Source organism: Hyla sarda, chromosome 6, assembly GCF_029499605.1.
Source record: "Hyla sarda isolate aHylSar1 chromosome 6, aHylSar1.hap1, whole genome shotgun sequence".
Taxonomy (NCBI): domain Eukaryota; kingdom Metazoa; phylum Chordata; class Amphibia; order Anura; family Hylidae; genus Hyla; species Hyla sarda.
The window spans coordinates 60,677,480-60,699,381 of record NC_079194.1 but is presented as its reverse complement, the minus strand read 5'-3'; the positions used below and the strand labels follow the sequence as shown (position 1 = coordinate 60,699,381).

The following is a 21,902-nucleotide window of genomic DNA, read 5'->3' as shown; positions in this document are numbered from 1 at the left end:
CCTAACCCGTCCTCCTATCCCGACCTCCTTTCCCGTCCTCATATCTCGATCTCCTATCTCGACCTCCTATCCCAACCTCCTATCCCGTCCACATATCCCGTCCTCCTATCCCGACCTCCTATCCCTACCTCCTATCTCGTCCTCATATCCCGTTCTCCTATCCCGACCTCCCATCCCGTCCTCATATCCCAACTCGTAATATGTGTACCAGGTATTGAAATAGCTCCAGCCGTACGGAAATTATATGGGAACATACATTTCCCATTGATTTGCATGGTACTTAAACCCGACCCTCACAAATGGGGGTAGTTAAGGGTTAAATTAATTATCCTATATTTTAAGTGGACATATAAGTAACATGTGACCAAGTATTATCGAATTATCTCCAGCCGTTTGGAAGTTATGCAGTAACATATATTTCCCATTGACTTGCATGGGACTTTAAACAAAAACCCCTCCCCTCGCAAATGGGGGTGAGTAAGGGTTAAATTACCTATCCTATGTTTGTTATAAGTAACATGTGTGCCAAGTTTCATGTTAATATCTTTAGCCGTTTTAAAGTTTTCGTGGAACATACACACATACATACATACATACATATACACATATATAGATATAGATTTCTTTCCTAGCTGCTCATATTCTGCTAGCTTTGCCTGCATGCGGGAACCAAAAGTAGCTAGCGACTCCCTGGGTCCCCGCACCCCCCATTGCTGGGGTTCCATAACACCAGTCCCCGAAGACATAACCGTGATTTTCTTACCAGACGACAGACGGGGGAGTGGGATCCACATTACTACGGAGCCTGCTGGATCTTCTCACCCCGTCCTGGGAATCGGCCGTAGCTCTCTCACTCCCTCCCCCTGCCGGCCTAGTTTGGGAGGTGGAAGCCCAGGGCTCCATAGGGCTGCCACACTCCTGGGGAGAGGCTGATGGAAACTCTGCTCTCTCTGGACAACTCAGGAAGCCAGACACACCCAACTGCTCCTGGCTGCTGTGTTCCACAGGAAATGCTCTCTGCTTACATCTCTGTCCATGTCAGGAACTGTCCAGAGCAGGAGAAAAAACCCCATAGCAATCCTCTCCTGCTCAGGACAGTTCCTGACATGGACAGAGGTGTCAGCAGAGAGCACTGTGGTCGGACAGAAAAGAACTACATAACTTCATCTGTAGTATACAGCAGCTGATAAGTACTGGAAGGATTAGGATTTTTAAATAGAATAGAAGTAATTTATAAATCTGTTTAACTTTCTGGCACCAGTTGATTAAAAATGATTGTGTTCCACCAGAGTGCCCCAGAGTACACCATTGGGCTTTTGGAGAGAGAATATGTCATGTACTGAAGGCCATGTTTGTTTACAAAGACCCCCGTGATGCCAGAACAGTGCCCCCCCCCCCCCCATGTGACCTCATTTTGGAAACTACACCCCTCAAGGAATGTAATAAGTGGTGCAGTGAGCATTTACACCCCACAGGTGTCTGACAGATTTTTTGAACAGTGGTCCGTGAAAATGAAAAAAACAGCCCACTGTTCCTACTTCTCCCCATAACAATGGCCTAGCAGTTACACATTTTTTCAGACAACACATGAAAATATTACATACATACACAATTGCTCTGTCACTTTACGAAATACTTACTACTTTCAGGAGAACTCTCTGGTCACAAGAGAACCCTGTGCACAGTGGACAGGAAACAATAGACATTTGCTGACTGATGTGGACTGAATATAGGACTAGTTATCTACAGTCCTGTCTAAACATGTGACTATTTTAGGTACACAAAAATATTCTATGTACATCACTGACTAGTTATACTGACTTTCTCTATTACAACTAGACAATAAAATGCTATTGACGGATAACTTTTACATACACAGATATTTAATTCTCTATACCTAATATGCATGGCAATGAGGTGATTGGGTACGCTTCTCCTGACAGGGTCAGGACACCTCCTATACAAATGCCATGGACAAAAGATCATTAGACACTGGACATTTTGTGTGAACTTTCTACATACACTTTATTACAAGGTGACCCACATAATAAAGTCTTACAACAAGAATTCTAATTGCAGTCACTAGTGCAATACATTAAACAATATATTACTCTATAAATAGTTTTTAGTACCGCTCTACAGTTCTGGTATAAATGAGTCTGAAGTAAAGGATCACAGCTGTAAGACGGGCACATAAACTTATGCAAAATGGTTACGAAGAGTTGTTGGTTAGTCCACCAGGCACATTTTTTGAAAGTTGCAGAAACCTAGAAAACAACAGTGGTATCTCCACATAACAATGTCAGTCTAAGTAGTAGAAAACAAAGTTATCACACTTAGACCTTAGCCTGGAAATTTCCCATCCCAGCCTTGCCTGTCGGACTGCTTAACAGGCTGGGACATGTAATGGGGACCACGGGATTGTGCCTGCTCTAAAGGGCTGACATGAATGTTCAAATTTACTCGAGAAAACTTGGAATCTGTTATGGTAGGACTCACGGTAACTACCATTTGCACAGCAGCAGATTGCGCCACTGGGGGACAATGTGTCAGTGCCTGTTGGGCCGGCCAAACCTCCTCCTCAGCAGGAGTAGGCCAAGGCATTTTAGTTGGTGCCTGGTGAGTAGGCCAAACCTCCTCAGCGACGGGAGTAGGCCTGGGCACATCTGTAGATGACTTAGACTGGTATCTTGGAGTCATGATAGGTGCAGGTATTCTTCTTCTTCTTGACAAGTGCCCCTGGCTTTAGGAGACAGCAAGCCAAAGGGGTCCGCATCCCAGTCATCCGATGGGAAGTAGGCAAAGGGGAGCTGTGTGGGATTCTTTGGACGGGTCACAGCTGCCGCCCACTCTCCTCAGTAAACAGCGTGATAGGAGAGTGGGCAGCATCAGTGACCCGTCCGAAGAATCCTACACAGCTCCCCTTCACCTACTTCCCATTGGACGACTAGGATGCGGACCCCTTTGGCTTGCTGTCTCCTAAAGCCAGGAGCACCTGTCAAGAAGAAGAAGGATACCTGTCCGAGGCACCTATCATGGCACCGAGATACCAGTCCAAGTCATCCACAGATGTGCCCAGGCATACTCCTGAGAATGCAGATGTTGGGGGAGATAATCTCTTCTGACTGCCCTTCTATTTACTAGAATGGTTCCCCCATGACGGCAATCCATGAGGACCAAACCCCTGCACTTTATCAAATGGAACATCTGCGTCACGGCTGTTGCAACTCTTCAGGCGCTCAGCACCATCTTAGGACTCTCAGACCTGCTTGCTTGCTCCTCCGCCATGTTGCTCTCTTCGCAGACTTCCAGTAAACTGAAGAGGTCGAGCAGCGCTGTTCCTTTTATAATGGACTTTGGGAAGATGGCCACCGGCCAGAAGTACATCAGCGGTGAATCGCTGACTTCCGCTCCCCCAGCAACAAGGGGTGGATCTTTAAGGTTCCACCTAGGACTCGGAACGGCATGACTTCCACACCCAGGGGCGGGACGCTGACTAGCACAGGCCTTTTTCGTGCACTTCTCCTGCACACCTTTAAATCTTTCAGGTACAGCCAGCACTATGTTATGCAGCATAACTTCAGCGCGTATTTTACACATGGCAGGCACAATTCTTTTACTGTACACAATGGCAGATAGCAGACCTTTCTTCACCTCCCCCTCTATTTCACAATAAACAGATTTCCCTGACAAAGTCCTGTACACTTTCTGGTGCAATTTCTTTTTGCATGTATGCAAATTTTTGGCAAAACTGGAGACAGTTCAGACGGGGGGGGGGGGGGGGGTGTACTTTTGGCATAAGGCACACACCTGTATCATGTTCCTGACGCCAAAAGTTGTGGTGAGGGTGTGATGAGGGCAGATGTTATTACCCTAGGGGCAGATGGCATTAACCCCTTGTATTCGTGATGCCAGGGCGTGGTTAAACTCTGCACCACCCGAGGTATGGCCGCTGGATCCTGGGCTAGGCACGGGGCAAATGCCAAGTAAAGGAACAACGGCAGCTTTACTGAGGAAGACAGATGGAATAGTCCTTACAGCTCAGTTAGGCCCAAGGAGGCGACCAGTTTAGACTTCAGAGACTTGCAGGCTCGCTGGGAATTGTAGTGGACTTGGACAGAATGCTGCAGACCCACGCTGAATTTAGACAGACTTGACTGACTTGACTAGGACTGACTAGACTTCACCCCTTGTGTAGCTAACCAGGCTTTGACGTTCACCTGTGGGGCACTTGGTGATGGAAGCGTGGCTGCGTGGTTGGCCTTGGGTCTCCTCCGGAAACCAGACACTCTCAGGTCTTGACTGTTCCTCAGCATGTACTCAAGAGACTGAACTAGCTCCTCCCTGGGTTTATAAGGGAGCAATTTGGAGGGGTCCTATAGGTCAACACACAAGTCACCGGGTCACTGACACCTTCCTTGGTTACATGACTTAGTAACAACATTTAAAGGCACATAATATTATACAGACAATGCAATAGATAATATAGGGTATAATGAACCATTTATGATACACAGGTTAAGGGGGAACTCAGGGGACACTGTAATAGAGTCCGCCATCCAGGACAGCCAGGGTAGAGGGGTACAACTCCTGTACTGAGCCACTACACCATGTATTGCCACTACACAGAGGACATACCTTTCAATATCCAGCCCTATTCATTGTATAATTTCTGGCTTGATGGTGGGAAAATCGTCTGAATTACTGTCACGATTCGGCTGGCTGGAGGTGGATCCTCTGTGCTAGAGAGGGATTGGCGTGGACCGTGTCGGTGGACCGGTTCTAAGTTGCTACTGGTTTTCACCAGAGCCCGCCGCAAAGCGGGATGGTCTTGCAGCGGCGGTAGCAACCAGGTCGTATTCACCCGCAACGGCTCAACCTCTCTGACTGCTGAGATAAGCGCGGTACAAGGGAGTAGACAAAAGCAAGGTCAGACGTAGCAGAAGGTCAGGGCAGGCAGCAAGGATCTTAGTCAGGGGCAACGGCAGGAGGTCTGGAACACAGGCTAGGAACACACAAGGAAACGCTTTCACTGGCACAATGGCAACAAGATCTGGCAAGGGAGTGCAGGGGAAGTGAGGTATAAATAGGAAAGTGCACAGGTGAAGGTACTGATTAAAACCCATGCGCCAATCAGTGGCGCACCAGCCCTTTAAATCGCAAAGACCCGGCGCGCCCTAGGGAGCGGGGCCGCGCGCGCCGGGACAGCACAGACGGGGAACGAGTCTGGTAAGCGGGTCGGGATGCGCATCGCGAGCGAGCGCGTCCCGCATCGCGAATCGCATCCCGGCTGGGAACATTATCGCAGCACACCCGGTCAGCAGGTCTGACCGGGGCGCTGCGAATGGGAGAACGCTGTGAGCGCTCCGGGGAGGAGCGGGGACCCGGAGCGCTCGGCGTAACAATTACCATCTTGCGTCTCTATGTCCAGCGATGTGCCCCTTCTCATGCGTCTGTCAACTGGGTAAAATACTTTGATTGCGTTGTAGAGTCATATTTAGCAGTCAATTATCCCTCACCAAGTGGTACACTATCCAAAAGTAGCCTTTGAGAACCTTTTTAACCTCTTAAGGACAATGGACATAAATGTACGTCCTGATGCAGTGGTACTGGACTGGTGCTCGCATCATGCACAGCAGGTCCCAGATACTATCAGCAGCAGGGGACCCTCCAGTAATGGTAGACATCAGAAATCATGCTGATGTTCACCTTTAACCCCTCAGACGCCATGATCAATACCGATCACGGCATCTGCGACAATGCGGGCATTATATTGGATAATCGGATCGTCCGTGGCGCTGCCGTGGGGATGCGGTCATCTCAAATGGCAGCCAGAGGTCCCCTCCCCTGCTCTGACATCAAGCAGAGAAGAATATCACCGATAATACTGATCAGTGCCTATATGATATGCCTATATGATATGCCTATGCTATCAAACGATTGGTATAAATATGGGAACATAAAAAGTGTAAATAAATTAATAAGAAGTGACTAAAAAGTCATATATATATATAGATATATGCAAAAAAGGTACAAAAAAAAACTACAGGGCTAAAAAATTTGCCCTCATACATGCCCATATACAGAAAAATGAGAAGGTTATAGCTAGTCAAAATAGAGCGCTATTAACTCTTTCAAGACACAGGGCACACAGGTACGCCCTGACGTCCTGGTACTTAGGGACACCGGGCGTACCTGTACGCCCTGGTCCCGTTTGCAGGGTTTAAACCGTTCTCAACAGCGGAGAATGGGTTAAACCCGTGGTTCCTATGGGCAGCCAGGACCTACGGCTAATGCCAGGCACTGCCGATCGAGCCGATGCCTGGCATTAAACCTTTAGACGCTGCGATCAAAGTTGATCGGAGCGTCTAAAATTAAAGTGAAACTGTCTCGGCAGCTTACCGGACGACGAGAGGGTCCTCTTTGTCCTGCCTCTTCGTCGTCCATTTGGCGATCTGCTGCTCCAAACTGCTCAGCAGGCTAGAGCAGCAGAGCGCCGGTAACACTGATCAATGATATGATATGGCATTGATATGCTATGGCATTGTGGGGGCTTAAAAAAAAAAAAAAAAATAGGTATAAAAAAAGTGAGTTAACCCCTTCCCTATTAAGAGGTTAACCTCTTCAGGACATAGGGCGTATGGATACGCCCTGCATCCCGAGTCCTTAAGGACCGAGGGCGTATCCATACGCCCGTGGGAATTCCGGCCCCCACCGCTAGCCGGTTGGGGACCGGAGCCGGATGCCTGCTGAAATCGTTCAGCAGGCATCCCGGCATATCGCCCAGGGGGGTCATTATGCCCCCCATGTTGACGATCACCGCAGATCGCTGGACAATTCAGTCCAGCGATCTGCGGCGATTCCGGGTCAATCGGGTCTTCAGTGATCCGATGACCCGGAATTACTGGCTGTTCGGGGCCGTCTCTGACGGCCCCGAACAGCCAGAGCCAGCAGGGGTGAGGTGGCACTGGTGCCACCTCACGATCGCCCTGATTCGTCGGCCGGATTACCGGCCGACCAATCAGGGCGTCTGCTGCGGGTGTCACTCCCGCACTCGCTCCGCCCCTCTTCTGGAGGACGTGAGCGGGTGCGGGACGTGAACCCCGGGTGCTGGGGACCCCGATCCCCGGCGTCAATGTTGGGATCGGGGCCCCAGGAGCAGCTGCGGCGGCGGAGACGACGAGGGACTGACCTGCAGCGTCTGGATCGTTGGAGGTGAGTGACAGCCTCCTGCTGTTGCTTAGCAACAGCTCCCAGCATGCAAAAAGGGCATGCTGGGAGCTGTAGTTATGCAACAGCAGGAGGCAGACCACCACAACTCCCAGCATTCCCTTATGGGCATGCTGGGACTTATGGTTTTGCAACAGCTGGAGGCACATTCTTTCTATGGAAAAGTGTACCTTCAGCTGTTGTATAACTACAACTCCCAGCTTGCACAAACAGCTAAAGTGCATGCTGGGAGTTGTAGTGGTGCATCTGCTGGTTGCATAACTACAACTCCCAGCATGCCCGTTGGCTGTCGGTGACTGCTGAGAGTTGTAGTTTTGCAACAGCTGAAGGCACACTGGTTGAGAGTTTTTTTTTACCTAACTCAGTGTTTCACGACCGGTGTGCCTCCAGCTGTTGCAAACTACAACTCTCAGCAGTCACCGTACACCATGCACCGTACATGCTGGGAGTTGTAGTTTTGCAACAGCTGGAGGCACACTGGTTGTGAAACACTGAGTTAGGTCACAAACTCAGTGATACATAACCAGTGTGCCTACAGTTGTTGCAAAACTGCAACTCTCAGCAGTCACCGACAGCCAACGGGCATGCTGGGAGTTGTAGTTATGCAACAGCTGGATGTCCCCCCCCCCCCCCCCCCCCAATGTGAACGTACAGGGTACACTCACATGGGCGGAGGATTACAGTAAGTATCTGGCTGCAAATTTGAGCTGCCGCAAACTTTCTGCTGCAGCTCAAATTGCCAGCGAGAAACTACTGTGAACCCCCCGCCCGTGCGACTGTACCCTAAAAACACTACACTACACAAAAAATAAAATAAAAAGTAAAAAACACTACATATACACATACCCCTACACAGCCCCCCTCCCCTCCCCAATAAAAATGAAAAACGTCTGGTACGCCACTGTTTCCAGAACGGAGCCTCCAGCTGTTGCAAAACAACTCCCAGTATTGTTGGACAGCCGTTGACTGTCCAGGCATGCTGGGAGTTTTGCAACAGCTGGAGGCACCCTGTTTGGGAATCACTGGCGTAGAATACCCCTATGTCCACCCCTATGCAATCCCTAATTTAGGCCTCAAATGCGCATGGCGCTCTCACTTTGGAGCCCTGTCGTATTTCAAGGCAACAGTTTAGGGTCACATATGGGGTATCGCCGTACTCGGGAGAAATTGTGTTACAAATTTTGGGGGGTATTTTCTGCTTTTACCCTTTTTAAAAATATAACATTTTTGGGAAAACAAGCATTTTAGGTAAAAAAAATTTTTTTTTTTTACATATCCAAAAGTCGTGAAACACCTGTGGGGTATAAAGGTTCACTTAACCCCTTGTTACGTTCCCCGAGGGGTCTAGTTTCCAAAATGGTATGCCATGTGGGTTTTTTTTTGCTGTCCTGGCACCATAGGGGGTTCCTAAATGCGGCATGCCCCCAGAGAAAAATTTGCGTTCAAAAAGCCAAATGTGACTCCTTCTCTTCCGAGACCTGTAGTGCGCCAGCAGAGCACTTTTCACCCCCATATGGGGTGTTTTCTGAATCGGGAGAAATTGGGCTTCAAATTTTTAGGGGTATTTTCTGCTATTACCCTTTTTAAAAATAAAATTTTGGGGGGAAAACAAGCATTTTAGGTAAAATTTTTTTTTTTTTTTTTACATTTGCAAAAGTCGTGAAACACCTGTGGGGTATTAAGGTTCACTTTATCCCATGTTACATTCCCCGAGGGGTCTAGTTTCCAAAATGGTGTGCCATGTGTTTTTTTTTTGCTGTTCTGGCACCATAAGGGCTTCCTAAAGGTAACATGCCCCCCAAAAAACATTTCAGAAAAACGTACTCTCCAAAATCCCCTTGTCGCTCCTTCCCTTCTGAGCCCTGTACTGCGCCCACCGAACACTTTACATAGACATATGAGGTATGTCCTTACTCGAGAGAAATTGGGCTACAAATACAAGTAAAAATTTTGTCCTTTTACCCCTTGTAAAAATTCAAAAATTGGATCTACAAGAACATGCGAGTGTAAAAAATGAAGATTGTGAATTTTCTCCTTCACTTTGCTGCTATTCGTGTGAAACACCTAAAGGGTTAAAACGCTGACTGAATGTCATTTTGAATACTTTGGGGGGTGTAGTTTTTATAATGGGGTCATTTATGGGGTATTTCTAATATGGAGACCCTTCAAATCCACTTCAAACCTGAACTGGTCCCTGAAAAATACTGAGTTTGAAAATTTTGTGAAAAATCGGAAAATTGCTGCTGACCGTTGAAGCCTCTGGTGTCTTCCAAAAGTAAAAACACGTCAATTTTATGATGCAAACATAAAGTAGACATATTGTATATGCGAACCAAAAAAAAATGTATTCGTTATATCCATTTTCCTTACAAGCAGAGAGCTTCAAAGTTAGAAAAATGCAAAATTTTCAAATTTTTCATCAAATTTACGGATTTTTCACCAAGAAAGGATGCAAGTATGGACAAAAATTTACCACTATGTTAAAGTAGAATATGTCACGAAAAAACAATCTCGAAATCAGAATGATAACTAAAAGCATTCCAGAGTTATTATTGTTTAAAGTGACAGTGGTCAGATGTGCAAAAAACGCTCCGGTCCTTAAGGCCAAAATGGGCTCCGTCCTGAAGGGGTTAAATCACCCCCTTTTTTCATTTTTTAAATGACATAATGTAATAAAAAATAAAAATAATCATATGTGGTACCGCCGTGTGCATAAATGTCTGAACTATTAAAATATAAGGTTAACTAAACCGCACAGTCAATGGTGTACACGTAAAAAAATACCAAAGTCCAAAATTGGCCATTTTTTGTCACTTCATATACCATAAAAATATGAATAAAAAGCGATCAAAAAGTCCTATCAAAACAAAAATGGTATCGGGAAAAACTACAGACTCCAGCGCAAAAATTGAGTGCTCACATAGCCCTGTATGCGAAAAAATTAAAAAGTTATAGGAGTCAGAATATCACAATGTTAAACATACTAATTTTGGTGCATGTAGTTAGGAATTTGTTAAAGTAGTAAAATAAAATAGAACCTACAGGAATTGGGTATCCTTGTAGCCGTATGGACCTATAGAATAAAGATAAGGTCTCATTTTTACAGAAAATTGCACTGTGAAGAAACAGAACCTCCAAAAAGTTACAAAATGTTTTTATTTATTTTTTCAATTTCACCCCACAAAATATATTTCTTTGGGTTTTGCGGTAGATTTTGCTATTAAATTATTGATGTCATTACAAAGTACAATAGGTGGCACAAAAAACAAACCCTTATATAGGTCTGTAGGTGCAAAATTGAAAGCGGTATGATTTTTAGAAGGAGGGGAGGAAAAAGGTGAAAATGGTCTCGGTCCTTAAGGGGTTAAACATACTTATTTTGTTAAAAAAAAAAAAAAAGTGGAGATAGAAGGATAACAATAGAAAAGAATGTAATCATGGGTATCAATTTAATCGTATTGACCCACAGAATAAAGAAAACATGTAACTACTGTAAAGTGTACAGGGTGAAAACGAAACCCTCCAAATTTTCAAAATTGCGGTTTTCATTTAAATTTCCTCACACAAATAATAATTTTTTGGGTTCGCCATACATTTTATGGTGAAATGATGTCATAACATGATGTCATTACAAAGTACAGTTGGTCGCGCAAAAAACAAGCCCTCGTATGGGTCTTGGATGGAATATAAAAGAGTTATGTATTTTAGAAGGCGAGGAGGGAAAAAACGAAAACGCAAAAATAAAATTGTCCTGGTCCTTAAGGCCAAAATGGTCTGTGTTGTTAAGGGGTTAAAGGAGATGTCCGGTGCTCACTTTTCTTATTTTATCCGTTCCGGGCTGAAAAATAAAAGAAAAAAATTTTCTCTTACCTGCCTAGGCTCCCCCGGTGCTCCGGTACAGGTGTTCGGTCCCCGGGCTGTATTCTTCTCACTTCCTGTTAGCTCCGGAACGTCACACGGAGCTTCAACCTATCACCGGCCACAGCGATGTCCCGCCTCGGCCAGTGATAGGCTGAAGCTCCGTGTGACGTGCCGGGCTAACAGGAAGTAAGAAGAATACAGCCCGGGGACCGAACGCCTGTATCGGAGCACCGGGGGAGCGTAGGCAGGCAACAGAAAGCTTATTTTCTTTTTTTTTTGCAGCCCGGAACGGATACAATAAGAAAAGTGAGCACTGGACATGTCCTTTAAATGAAAGCAGGGGAAGAACTTTTAAGCCCTCTTGAGGCAAGACCCAGTGTCTAGTCAGACCACACCTGTAATCATCTTCATATCTGCCTGAGACATAACTGTGTGCCCAGTTTTACAGTAAATTGACATTTCTATCCGGGTACATTATTTTTTTTTGTCAATAAGTGTATTTTACTATGTATCTCCCTGTGCACTGAAATAATAAAAGCCATACTTACCTCCCCCACTGCCGCTGTCAGATATTCTGGTCCTGACTGAGGTCTAGCTCCACCTCCTTCCGATGATGCACTGCGGCTGCAGGAAATGCACATGCAGGGAAAGAAAAAACAGAACCACAGCTAGGCCCCAAATATTTGACAGCAGGAGCAGTAGGGGAGCAGAGGAGGTAAGTATGGTCACATTTGCTCAGAAAACATCTTTTAAAGGGGATTCCCATTATTCATAATTATGGCCTATCCACAGGCTGTGACCTGAACGTATCTATAAAATGGTATAAAAGAGACAGTCCTTCCCTGTTTGGCCTGGTTCCTAATGCCAGTGGTGGCAGTGAATACAAAAACAGCCAAATAGACAATCCTATGCCATTTATGTAACTCCAAAAGAAGTAAATGGAAATTCTGTAAAGTGTATCACAGCGATCTAGGCTGTTTCCGTAATTTGGAAGCATAGCTCCTGGTGCTTCGCTGTTTCTGTTACTCCGATTCACTTCTATGGGAATTCCGGGACCCAAGCACAACAGCCTATTGGGCTGTAACCTCAGAGACCAGATTAGTCCCTGGTATAAGTGATTTATTGATTTCCTGCTATTTATGTAACTCCTATTCACCTGCTGCATCATATGTCCTAAGGGGAAGTAAAACTGGTAGAGAAGGATCTGGGTGTACAGTGACCCCCCGACCTACGATGGCCCCGACATACGATAATTTCAATATGCAATGGCCTCTCAGAGGCCATCGCATGTTGAAGGCAGCATCAACATACGATACTTTTTTATGTCGGGGCCATCGCATAAACGGCTATCCGGCAGCCCAGACTGCTTCAGCTGCCACCGGATAGCCGTTTATGGTGCCTCATGTGCTCCGGTGAGTGTTACTCACCTGTCCTCGGGGCTCCGGCGCGTCCTCTTCGGGATCCCCTGCATCGTCGGCGCTCTCCATCGTCGTCATCACGTCACTGCGCATGCCGTCCCGTCATCCAATAGGAGCGGCGTGCGTAGTGACGTGATGGCGGCAGCGGAGAGCGAGGATGCCGGGGAAGCAGAGGCCATGCTGGAGCGTCGGGGACGCGGCTACAGCAATGGACGGCGACATCCAGGGCAGCAGTGACGAGCGGTGACGGGTCCGGAGCGGCGGGGACACATGAGTACAACTTCCTCTAACAGTAGTCTTCAACCTGCGGACCTCCAGATGTTGCAAAACTACAACTCCAAGCATGCTGGGTGTTGTAGTTTTGCAACATCTGGAGGTCCGCAGGTTGTAGACCACTGTCCTATACTTTACATTGCATGGATCTCTCAACATGCGATGGTTTCAACAAACAATGGTCCGTTTGGAACGGATTACCATCGTATGTTGAGGGACCACTGTACTTATAGATTATAGACTACAGAACAACATGCAATGTCAGGCTGCTGCTTCTAAGGCCAGCAGGATATTGTCATGTGTCAAAAGAGGCATGGACTCAAGGGACATAATACTCCCCCTTTATAAAGCATTGGTACGGCCTCACCTGGAATATACAGTTCAGTTTTGGGCACCGGTTCATAAACGGGATATTCTGGAGCAGGAAAGGGCGCAGAGACGCAAAACTAAACTAATAAGGAGCATGGAAGAGAAGAGACGTTTTAAGGGGGATATGATGTACTTATTTAAATGGCCTCTATTATTTGGAAAAACTTTTGACATGTCCTAGCAACATTTTAAAAACTTTAAACGGCGGGGTTCAGAGTGTTCGGACCCCCACTGATCAGGAGAACAAGCCGGGAGAAGTTGGCCCTGAACCCTCACACACCAGCCGATCGAACCTTTTGACATGTCGCTAGGATATGTCAACATTTTATTCCTAATGAAGGGTACTTTTTAAGTACAGTGGTCCCTCAACATACGATGGTAATTTGTTCCAAACGACCCATCCTTTGTCGAATCCATCGTATGTTGAGGAATTCGTGCAATCTAAAGTATAGGAAGCTGTATTCACCTGTCCCCGCCGCTCCGGACCAGGTCCTCACCGCTCCCGATGCTGTCCCAGGGGCTCCCGATGCTGTCCCGCTGCTCCGGTGTTTTCTTCGCGATCCTCTGGCTTCTTCATCATCTTCTGCAGGGTCCAGGCCTCGCTTTCTGGTGACGTTATTATGCTGCTGCGCCGGCGCGGCGTGCACAGGACGTAATAACGATGCCGGAAAGCGAGGCCCGGACCCTGGAGAAGATGCAGAAGATGCCGGAGGATCGCGAAGTGGACCCGAAGCAGCGGGGATAGGTAAGTGAACCTGTCCGGGATGCTTAAACTGCTATCCGACAGCAGCTTAAGCATTTTGCGCTGTCGGATAGCAGTTAATGCGATGGCCCCGACATATAAAAGCATCGTAGGTCAATGCTGACATTGACATGCGATGGCCTCTGAGAGGCCATCGTATGTCGATTTCATCATATGTCGGGGCCATATGTCGGGGGGGGGTTACTGTATATAAATAAACCATACACAAAACATGGGAAGACACTGTTCCAGGTAAAACCCCCTAAAAGGACAAGGGGGCACTCCCTCCAACTGGATAATAAAAGGTTTAATCTCCAGGGGCGACAATCCTTCTATACCATAAGGCTATGTTCACATGGCAGAATTCCGCTCAGCCATTCCGCGCGGGCAGAGTTCCATTGCTTTCAATAGGATTCTGCTGCACCGGAATTTTCGTGGCAGATGTGGCAGAAATGCTGATTTCGGTATCTGCAGAAACAGTGAACCTGTTCATTGTATCTGCGGATTCCGCCTAGAAATGCATTGCTGTCTATAGACACGGCACATTTCTGAGCGGTCCTAGCGCCGGCGGAACATGCAAATGTGCAGAATGTCCGCTTGTGTTTTCTGGGCAGACATTCTGCACATTTTACGTCGTGTGAACATAGCCTAAGAACTCTGAATCTGTGGAATAGTCTACCTCAGGAACTACCTACACGTCACAGCAAAAATAGCGGAGAGCTATTCTTGCAAATAACATTAGTGCGTATGTAGAAATATAGAATCACATCCCCTCCCCTTCATCCATCTCTTCACCTCCTTGGTTGAACTTTTTTTTACGGTACCATGTGACTTTGTTTACATGAATTATAAAAAAACATTGTACAACAGTTTCTCCGCTATTTTCAGAATCCTGGCTGCTGCATCCAGGTCAACTGGCATTGGGGGGGTCTCCATTGTACAAATGCGGGTGGGACTTACACGTACTTTTTACCCTGTGGACATGCCCCAAATGTCTGTGCTGGGGAATATACCTTTTTCTGTTTTTTACTTGTTGCATCAGTATTTGTAACTCCATAACCTGGACATGCTGGGAGTTGTAGTTTTGCAAAGTTGAGTTACACCACACCTTGCAATGTACCAGTATATAAAATAGGTTGCTCTGGAGCAGTGCTCTCCCAAAGTGTGGACCTCCAGATGTTGCAAAAACTACAACTCTCAGCATGCCTGGAGAGCCAATGCTGGGAGTTGTAGTTTTGCAACATCTGGAGGTCCCACTGCACTACAGCTTATGTCAGTGTTTCCCAACCAGGGTGCCTTCAGCTGTGGCAAAACTACAACTCCCAGCATGCCTCGACAGCCAAATCCCTTCTATAAGATAGGTTACACTAAAGTATTGGTCTCCAAAATGTGGACCTCCAGATGTTGCAAAACTACAACTCCCAGCATGGCCGAACAGCCAAATCACTTGTCTATACAGTGTTCTCCCAAAATGCGGACCTCCAGATGTTGCAAAACTACAACTCCCAAAATTCCCCACCAGCCTAATCGTTGTCTATAAGATAGGTTGCAATGTAGTATTGGTCTCCAAAATGCAGACCTCCAGATGGGGCAAAACTACAACTCCCAGCATGGCTGGACAGCCAAATCATTGGTTTATAAGACAATACTTTAGGAATAGCAGCACACCCAAACGGCGTATGATGAAATAAATAGAGCTTTATTGGCCCATGTTAGTGCGACGTTCGGATGGTATCACACCATCTTTATCAAGCATCATGCAAAACGTCGCACTAACATGGACCAATAAAGCTCGGTTTATTTCAACATATGCCGTTTGGGTGTGCTGCTATTCCTAAAGTATTGCATCGATGGATGTGGTCTGCGACTGGGACCTCACTCTTTTGCCTGCACCCCTATTTATTTAATACGAAAAACGGAGGTTGTGCTGCCTACCCTGTGGTTTTAGTTTATAAGACAGATATCTCTAAACAGTGGTCTCCCAAAGTGTGGACCTCCAGCTGTTACAAAACTACGTCCTCTAGCATGCTCAGACAGCCAAATCCCTTGTCTATAAGGGTGCGTTCACGCGCTCTTTGTTTGTGCGGGTTTTCCGCTACGTATTTGAAAGGGTGCAGGCTGATTTTTTAGCGGGTTTTCCGCTGCGTATTTGAAAGTGGGCGGGCTCTTCTCGGCTGTCCGCAGCCGATTTTCCGCGGCGGAATGTACACTGCGGAAAATCTGCCGCAAGCCCCATTGAAGTCAGTAGGGACTGTGGCAGATTTTCAGCAGCGTAAATTCCGTCGCGGAAAACCTGCAGCGGACAGCTAAGAAGAGCCCGCCCACTTTCAAACACGCAGCGGAAAACCCGCTAAAAAATATGCGCGTGTGAACGTACCCTTAGATAGGATTCACTAGGGCGTTGGTCTTCCAAACTATAAACCTCTAGCTGTTGTAAAACTACAACTCCCAGAATGCCCGGACAGCCAAATCCCTTCTCTATAAGATAAGGTGCACTATAGCAGTGGTCTCTCAAACTGTGGACCTCCAGGTGTTGCAAAACTACAGCTCCCAGCATGCCCGGACAGCCAACGGCTGTCCGGGCATGCTGGGAGTTGTAGTTTTGCTACACCTGGAGGTCAAACTGCACTAGAGATTATGGTCATTGCAACCAATCAGATTGCTGCTTTCATTTTGTGACCTTTAAGAGCTTCTCTGTGATTGGTCACTGGTGACATCACCGCTCTCAAGCTAATTAGAGAGACCAACGCACAGTGTGAACAGACAGTGCTTCCTCATCCCTAGCTCAAACACACACACACACGATTCTCCGTCCCTCATATCCTTCCAGAATCCTCTAGTTTCTTCGCTCCCCCTCCCCTGCCATGGCTTCTTAGCCCTTCCTCTCTCCGCAGCTATCATTTCTCGGAGGCCCCGCCCACTTTGCGCGGTCGCGCGTCTCGGGCTGACGTCACCGCGGGCGCCTTTTCCTAGTAAAGCGGAGTTCCCGAGGTGATGCTGCGCGCTCCCTGAAAATGTTGCGCAGGTTGTAATGCAAAGAGGAGAGAGAAGGAGACGGAGAAGCAGCACCGAAAGACAGCGGTGACTGGGCAGGAGCCAGCCCCATGACACACACATAGAGCAGTGCGCACATCACCTGCAGCAGAAGTGAAGAGGAAGGAGGTGGGGGGAGGATCCTGCTGCAGAATTTTGGAGGAGCCGTTAGTGCGGGCATCAGAGCCCGGGCTTTAGTTGGTTGTCAACTTGCAGGAAGTAGCTGCTGCTGCTGCATTCACCTACAGTGTGTGTGAGTGGGGACTGCGGCAGTGACACCTTCATAGTCCTTAGGTTGTAGTAGGTGAAGCTTCCAAAATTATAAAAAAGGGGCGTGGGCATCCTGTACCCACAAGAAGAGATTAGCTGCATTGGCATACGCAGATCCCTCAGCCTGGCACTGACACGTGAGTGAGTGCAGAATCTGCACAAGCCCAGCTGTGGTGGTGGTGGTGGTGGCATCTTTTGCAGGCACATAGAACAGTCTAGTGGTGGTGGCAGCCACCAGGGCACCCTTGGCACCCTTGCATTGCAGGAAAGAAGGGGGGTGTGTCATCACCATCGTGCATCTCACTCTGCAACATCACCACAAAACCTCTGTCTGCATCAAGAGCAGCCCAAAAAGGTCTGTCTATTGGTGGACTGGAGACCTCCTGGCACAGAGAAACGACGCCAGATACTGGCATGGAGCTGTCTGCCATTGGCGAGCAAGTGTTCGCAGTAGAGAGCATTCGCAAGAAGAGGATGCGAAAGGTAAGGAGAATTGGCATGCCATAAATGAAACCCATTTTTTATTATTATTATTATTATTATATATATATATATATATATATTATTTTTATATATATATATATATATATATATATATATATATATATTTTTTTTTTTTAAAGGAGGTGTGATGGCATAGGAAATTGGCATATTAGCGAGTGCCAGGGTGGGTAAGGGGGTGAGCAACATCTAGTCATCTAGAATGCTTCAAGGATCAACAGGTGGGCAGATACTTTGCATGTAGCGGTTTCTTACAAACTACGGTATTATTATTGTATGGGTGCCATCTGGTTTAGGTTACACCCCCTATTACCCGTGGCCACCCTTAGGATTTTTTTATTTCTTTTTTTGCCTGTATATGGCACGGCTGATTCAGATTCATGTGGGTACTTTCTAAATAATGTTGGTTGACCTGCGGTTGTAGTTACATGGTGGACGATGCCGATATAGAATTATAAAGACATTGGAAACACTTAGAACCTATTTTTTCAAAACTACAACTCCCAGCATGCCCGGACAGCCAACGGCTGTCCCGGCATGCTGGGAGTTGTAGTTTTGCAACAGCTGGAGGTCCAATTTTGAAGTTGCTTATGTATCAGGGTGTATTTGTGTTGTTCCTGAATGTGTATTATCTATAATTAGATAACTATGATGACTGCTTATTGACTATTCCACAGCAGTCATCTGCAACTGGTGACTCTGGTGGCAGAACTACAACTCCTACCATGCTCTAAAAGCATGATTCTCTCCAGTTGTTGCAGAACTACAACTCCTACCATGCCCTAATAGCCTGTTGCTTTCTAGCTGTTGTAGAACTACAACTCCTAGCATGCTCTAATAGCGTGATGCTCTCCTGCTGTTGCAGAACTACAACTCCTAGCATGACCTAATAGCCTGCATCTCTCTAACCATTGCAGAACTACAACTCCTAGCATGCCCTTAAGGGCTTTGTCTCTCCAGCTGATCCAGAATTACAACTCTCAGCATGCCCTAAAAGCTTGTGGATCTGCAATTATTGCAAGATCTACAACTCCTAGCATGCCCTAATGCCATGCATCTCTCTAGCTGTTGCAAAACTACAACTCCTAGCATGTCCTGATACTCTGTGACTCTCTAGCTGTTACAGAACTACAACTCCTAGCATGCCCTGATACCCTGTGACTCTCTAGCTGTTGCAGAACTACAACTCCTAGCATGCCCTGATACCCTGTGACTCTAGCTATTGCAGAACTACAACTCCTAGCATGCCCTTAAAGCCTTCGTCTCTCCAGCTGTTGCAGAACTACAACTCCTAGCATGCCTTGATACCCTGTGACTCTCTTGCTGTTGCAGAACTACAACTCCTAGCATGCCCTGATACCCTGTGACTCTAGCTGTTGCAGAACTACAACTCCTAGCATGCCCTGATACCCTGTGACTCTAGCTGTTGCAGAACTACAACTCCTAGCATGCCCTGATACCCTGTGACTCTCTAGCTATTGCAGAACTACATCTCCTAGCATTCCCTTAAAGCCTGCATCTCTCCAGCTCTTCCAGAAATACAACTCCTAGCATGCCATAATACCCTGCTAGGCATGCTAGGAGTTGTAGTTTTGGAACAGCTGGAGAGATGCAGGCTTTAAAGGAATGCTAGGAGTTGTAGTTCTGCAATAGCTAGAGAGTCACAGGGTATCAGGGCATGCTAGGAGTTGTAGTTCTGCAATAGCTCTCCAGCTGTTGCAAAACTACTACTCCTACCCTGCCCCGACAGCTCTGCCCGCCTTTAGCTCTTGCAGCCATCAGGGCATGCTGGGAGTTGTAGTTTCACCACAGGTGGTAGAGAGAGAGCGCTATTCCGCATCCTGAAAGTGTCAATTCGATCACACAGTGCAGAGGATTAGCAGCCCTGCAAGGAGATAGAAGAATCGCTCTTACGCTACAGGTGACTCACTTACTAATGTTTCTATAGGTGACTAAACCAATGACTCACGGAAATGACTCATAAAATACAAATATTTGTTTTATTTCCTATCCATCGGGCTAAGACATAAGTGGGGGGGGGGGGGCATCGCAGACCTCCGCATTCCAATTAAGCCTTCAATGAAAAAATATGAGTCATATTTGCCAAGGAAACCGTAAAAAAAAAAAAAAAAAACTGAAAAAGGTTTTTCACATTTCCATAAGACTTGTGACCGCTATGAGCAGAACTGAGACATTGAAACAAGGGACATAGAGGATCGTGTACAATATCGAAACTTTAGCAGTTGTTTCTATTTTCTCTGTGCTTATATTATGTTACTATCTTTCTAGGGTAAAGTGGAATATCTAGTGAAGTGGAAAGGCTGGCCACCCAAGTAAGGATGGGCTTCTTCTTTTTATAGCTTGTTTAACGTTTTTGAAACACTGTATCTGTTTTTCTATTTGTTTACCTTTTTAAGAATTGTTTATTTACCCAAATATTTATACAGATGAAACCAGTTTGTTGTTATTTAGATTTAGATACCGCTCTGTCCTACTGTGCCAGATCTGTGCCGCTCCTTCACCCGGCTAAAATAGCACAATAAAAATGTTTTTTTTAAATAAACATTCTGACAAATACAGCTCTGCTTGTTTTGCTTTTAATGTTTATTTAAAGGGGTATTCCAGGAAAAAACTTATATATATATAAATCAACTGGCTCCAGAAAGTTAAACAGATTTGTAAATTACTTCTATTAAAAAAAATCTTAATCCTTTCAGTACTTATGAGCTTCTGAAGTTAAGGTTGTTCTTTTCTGTCTAAGTGCTCTCTGATGACACGTGTCTTAGGAACCGCCCAGTTTAGAAGCAAATCCCCATAGCAAACCTCTTCTAAACTGGGCGGTTCCCGAGACAGGTGTCATCAGAGAGCACTTAGACAGAAAAGAACAACCTTAACTTCAGAAGCTCATAAGTACTGAAAGGATTAAGATTTTTTTAATAGAAGTCATTTACAAATCTGTCTAACTTTCTGGAGCCAGTTCATATATATATATATATATATATATATATATATATATATATAAAGTTTTTTCCTGGAATACCCCTTTTAATTTTTATGTATTTATATATATATATATATATATATATATATATATATAAATATATAATTTTTTTTTTTTTTTTTAATATAGTATTTAGCTACTGGTACTCTATGAGATACAAATGTATCAATGCAGCATTAATACAGAAGATGTGATAGGTCATTGGTTCCCAACCAGTGTGGCTCCAGCTGTTGCAAAACTACAACTCCCAGCATGGCTGGACAGCCGAAGGCTGTCCGGCCATGCTGGGAATTGTAGTTTTGCAACAGCTGGAGGCACACTGGTTGCAAAACACTGTTGTTCCTTTGCTTGTAGTACAAGCCATTCTCATACTATAGACTACCACGTTTTATTTATTTTTTTACATTGATTCCGAAGCATCTTTGAATTTCCCGCCTACGAGATCGGGGATTCCGTTCACTGTAATATTTGTAAGCGCTCTGCGTGCACAATCTGGATGGAATTCATATCTTACCACATGTTGCATGCCAAGGAAGTCCAGGAAGGATATATATATATATATATATATATATATATATATATATATGTATGTTAATGGGGATTTACCGTAGTTGGTGCAACAAAGCATTCACCTTGAGACATAAAGTACAATGTACACAAATTCCGATGTACAATAAAGAGTTTTTAGGTCATGTTAAATCCTTTCCCATCGCGATAATATCTATGCTGCATGAAATATTTTTGCAGGTCGGGGCATGTTTATTGATAGTGATGCATGCATATATATATATATATATGTAATCAGTGTTTTCCAACCAGTGTGCCTCCAGCTGTTGCAAAACTACAACACCCACCCGTATAGCCTTTGGCTGTCTGGGCATGCTGGGTGATGTAGTTGTGCAGCAGCTGGAGGAACACTGGTTGGGAAACCCTGTATTAGATGCTTATATATCCTGATGATATGGGTGCATCATTGGAGGTTTATAGTGACAATTTGAGTTGCCATAAATTAAAAGGCAATAGATTTTATGATTATATGACGTAATACGTGCACTGCACACAGATTCCAATGTAAAAGAAACCGTTTTCATGTCACCTTAAATCCTTTCCCATCATAAGATCTTTGCAGGTCAGATTGTATTTTGTATTGAGGAACGTGTCGGTGCATAGTGAGAATGAAGGACGTATTGAAAATTATTTTTTT

The 21,902-nt window shown here is 45.7% G+C and overlaps 1 protein-coding gene across 1 annotated transcript in view; it reads left to right on the top strand.

Moving 5' to 3' along the window:
* The first annotated feature begins 16,660 nt into the window (after nucleotides 1-16,660).
* Nucleotides 16,661-21,902, top strand: part of CBX7 (chromobox 7) — an 18,649-nt gene continuing 13,407 nt past the window's right edge. The window contains exons 1-2 of the mRNA XM_056523889.1: nucleotides 16,661-17,679; nucleotides 19,987-20,030. Of these exons, the coding sequence (XP_056379864.1) occupies nucleotides 17,611-17,679; nucleotides 19,987-20,030 (113 nt within the window). The 5' untranslated portion in view covers nucleotides 16,661-17,610. The remainder of the gene's footprint in view (nucleotides 17,680-19,986; nucleotides 20,031-21,902) is intronic.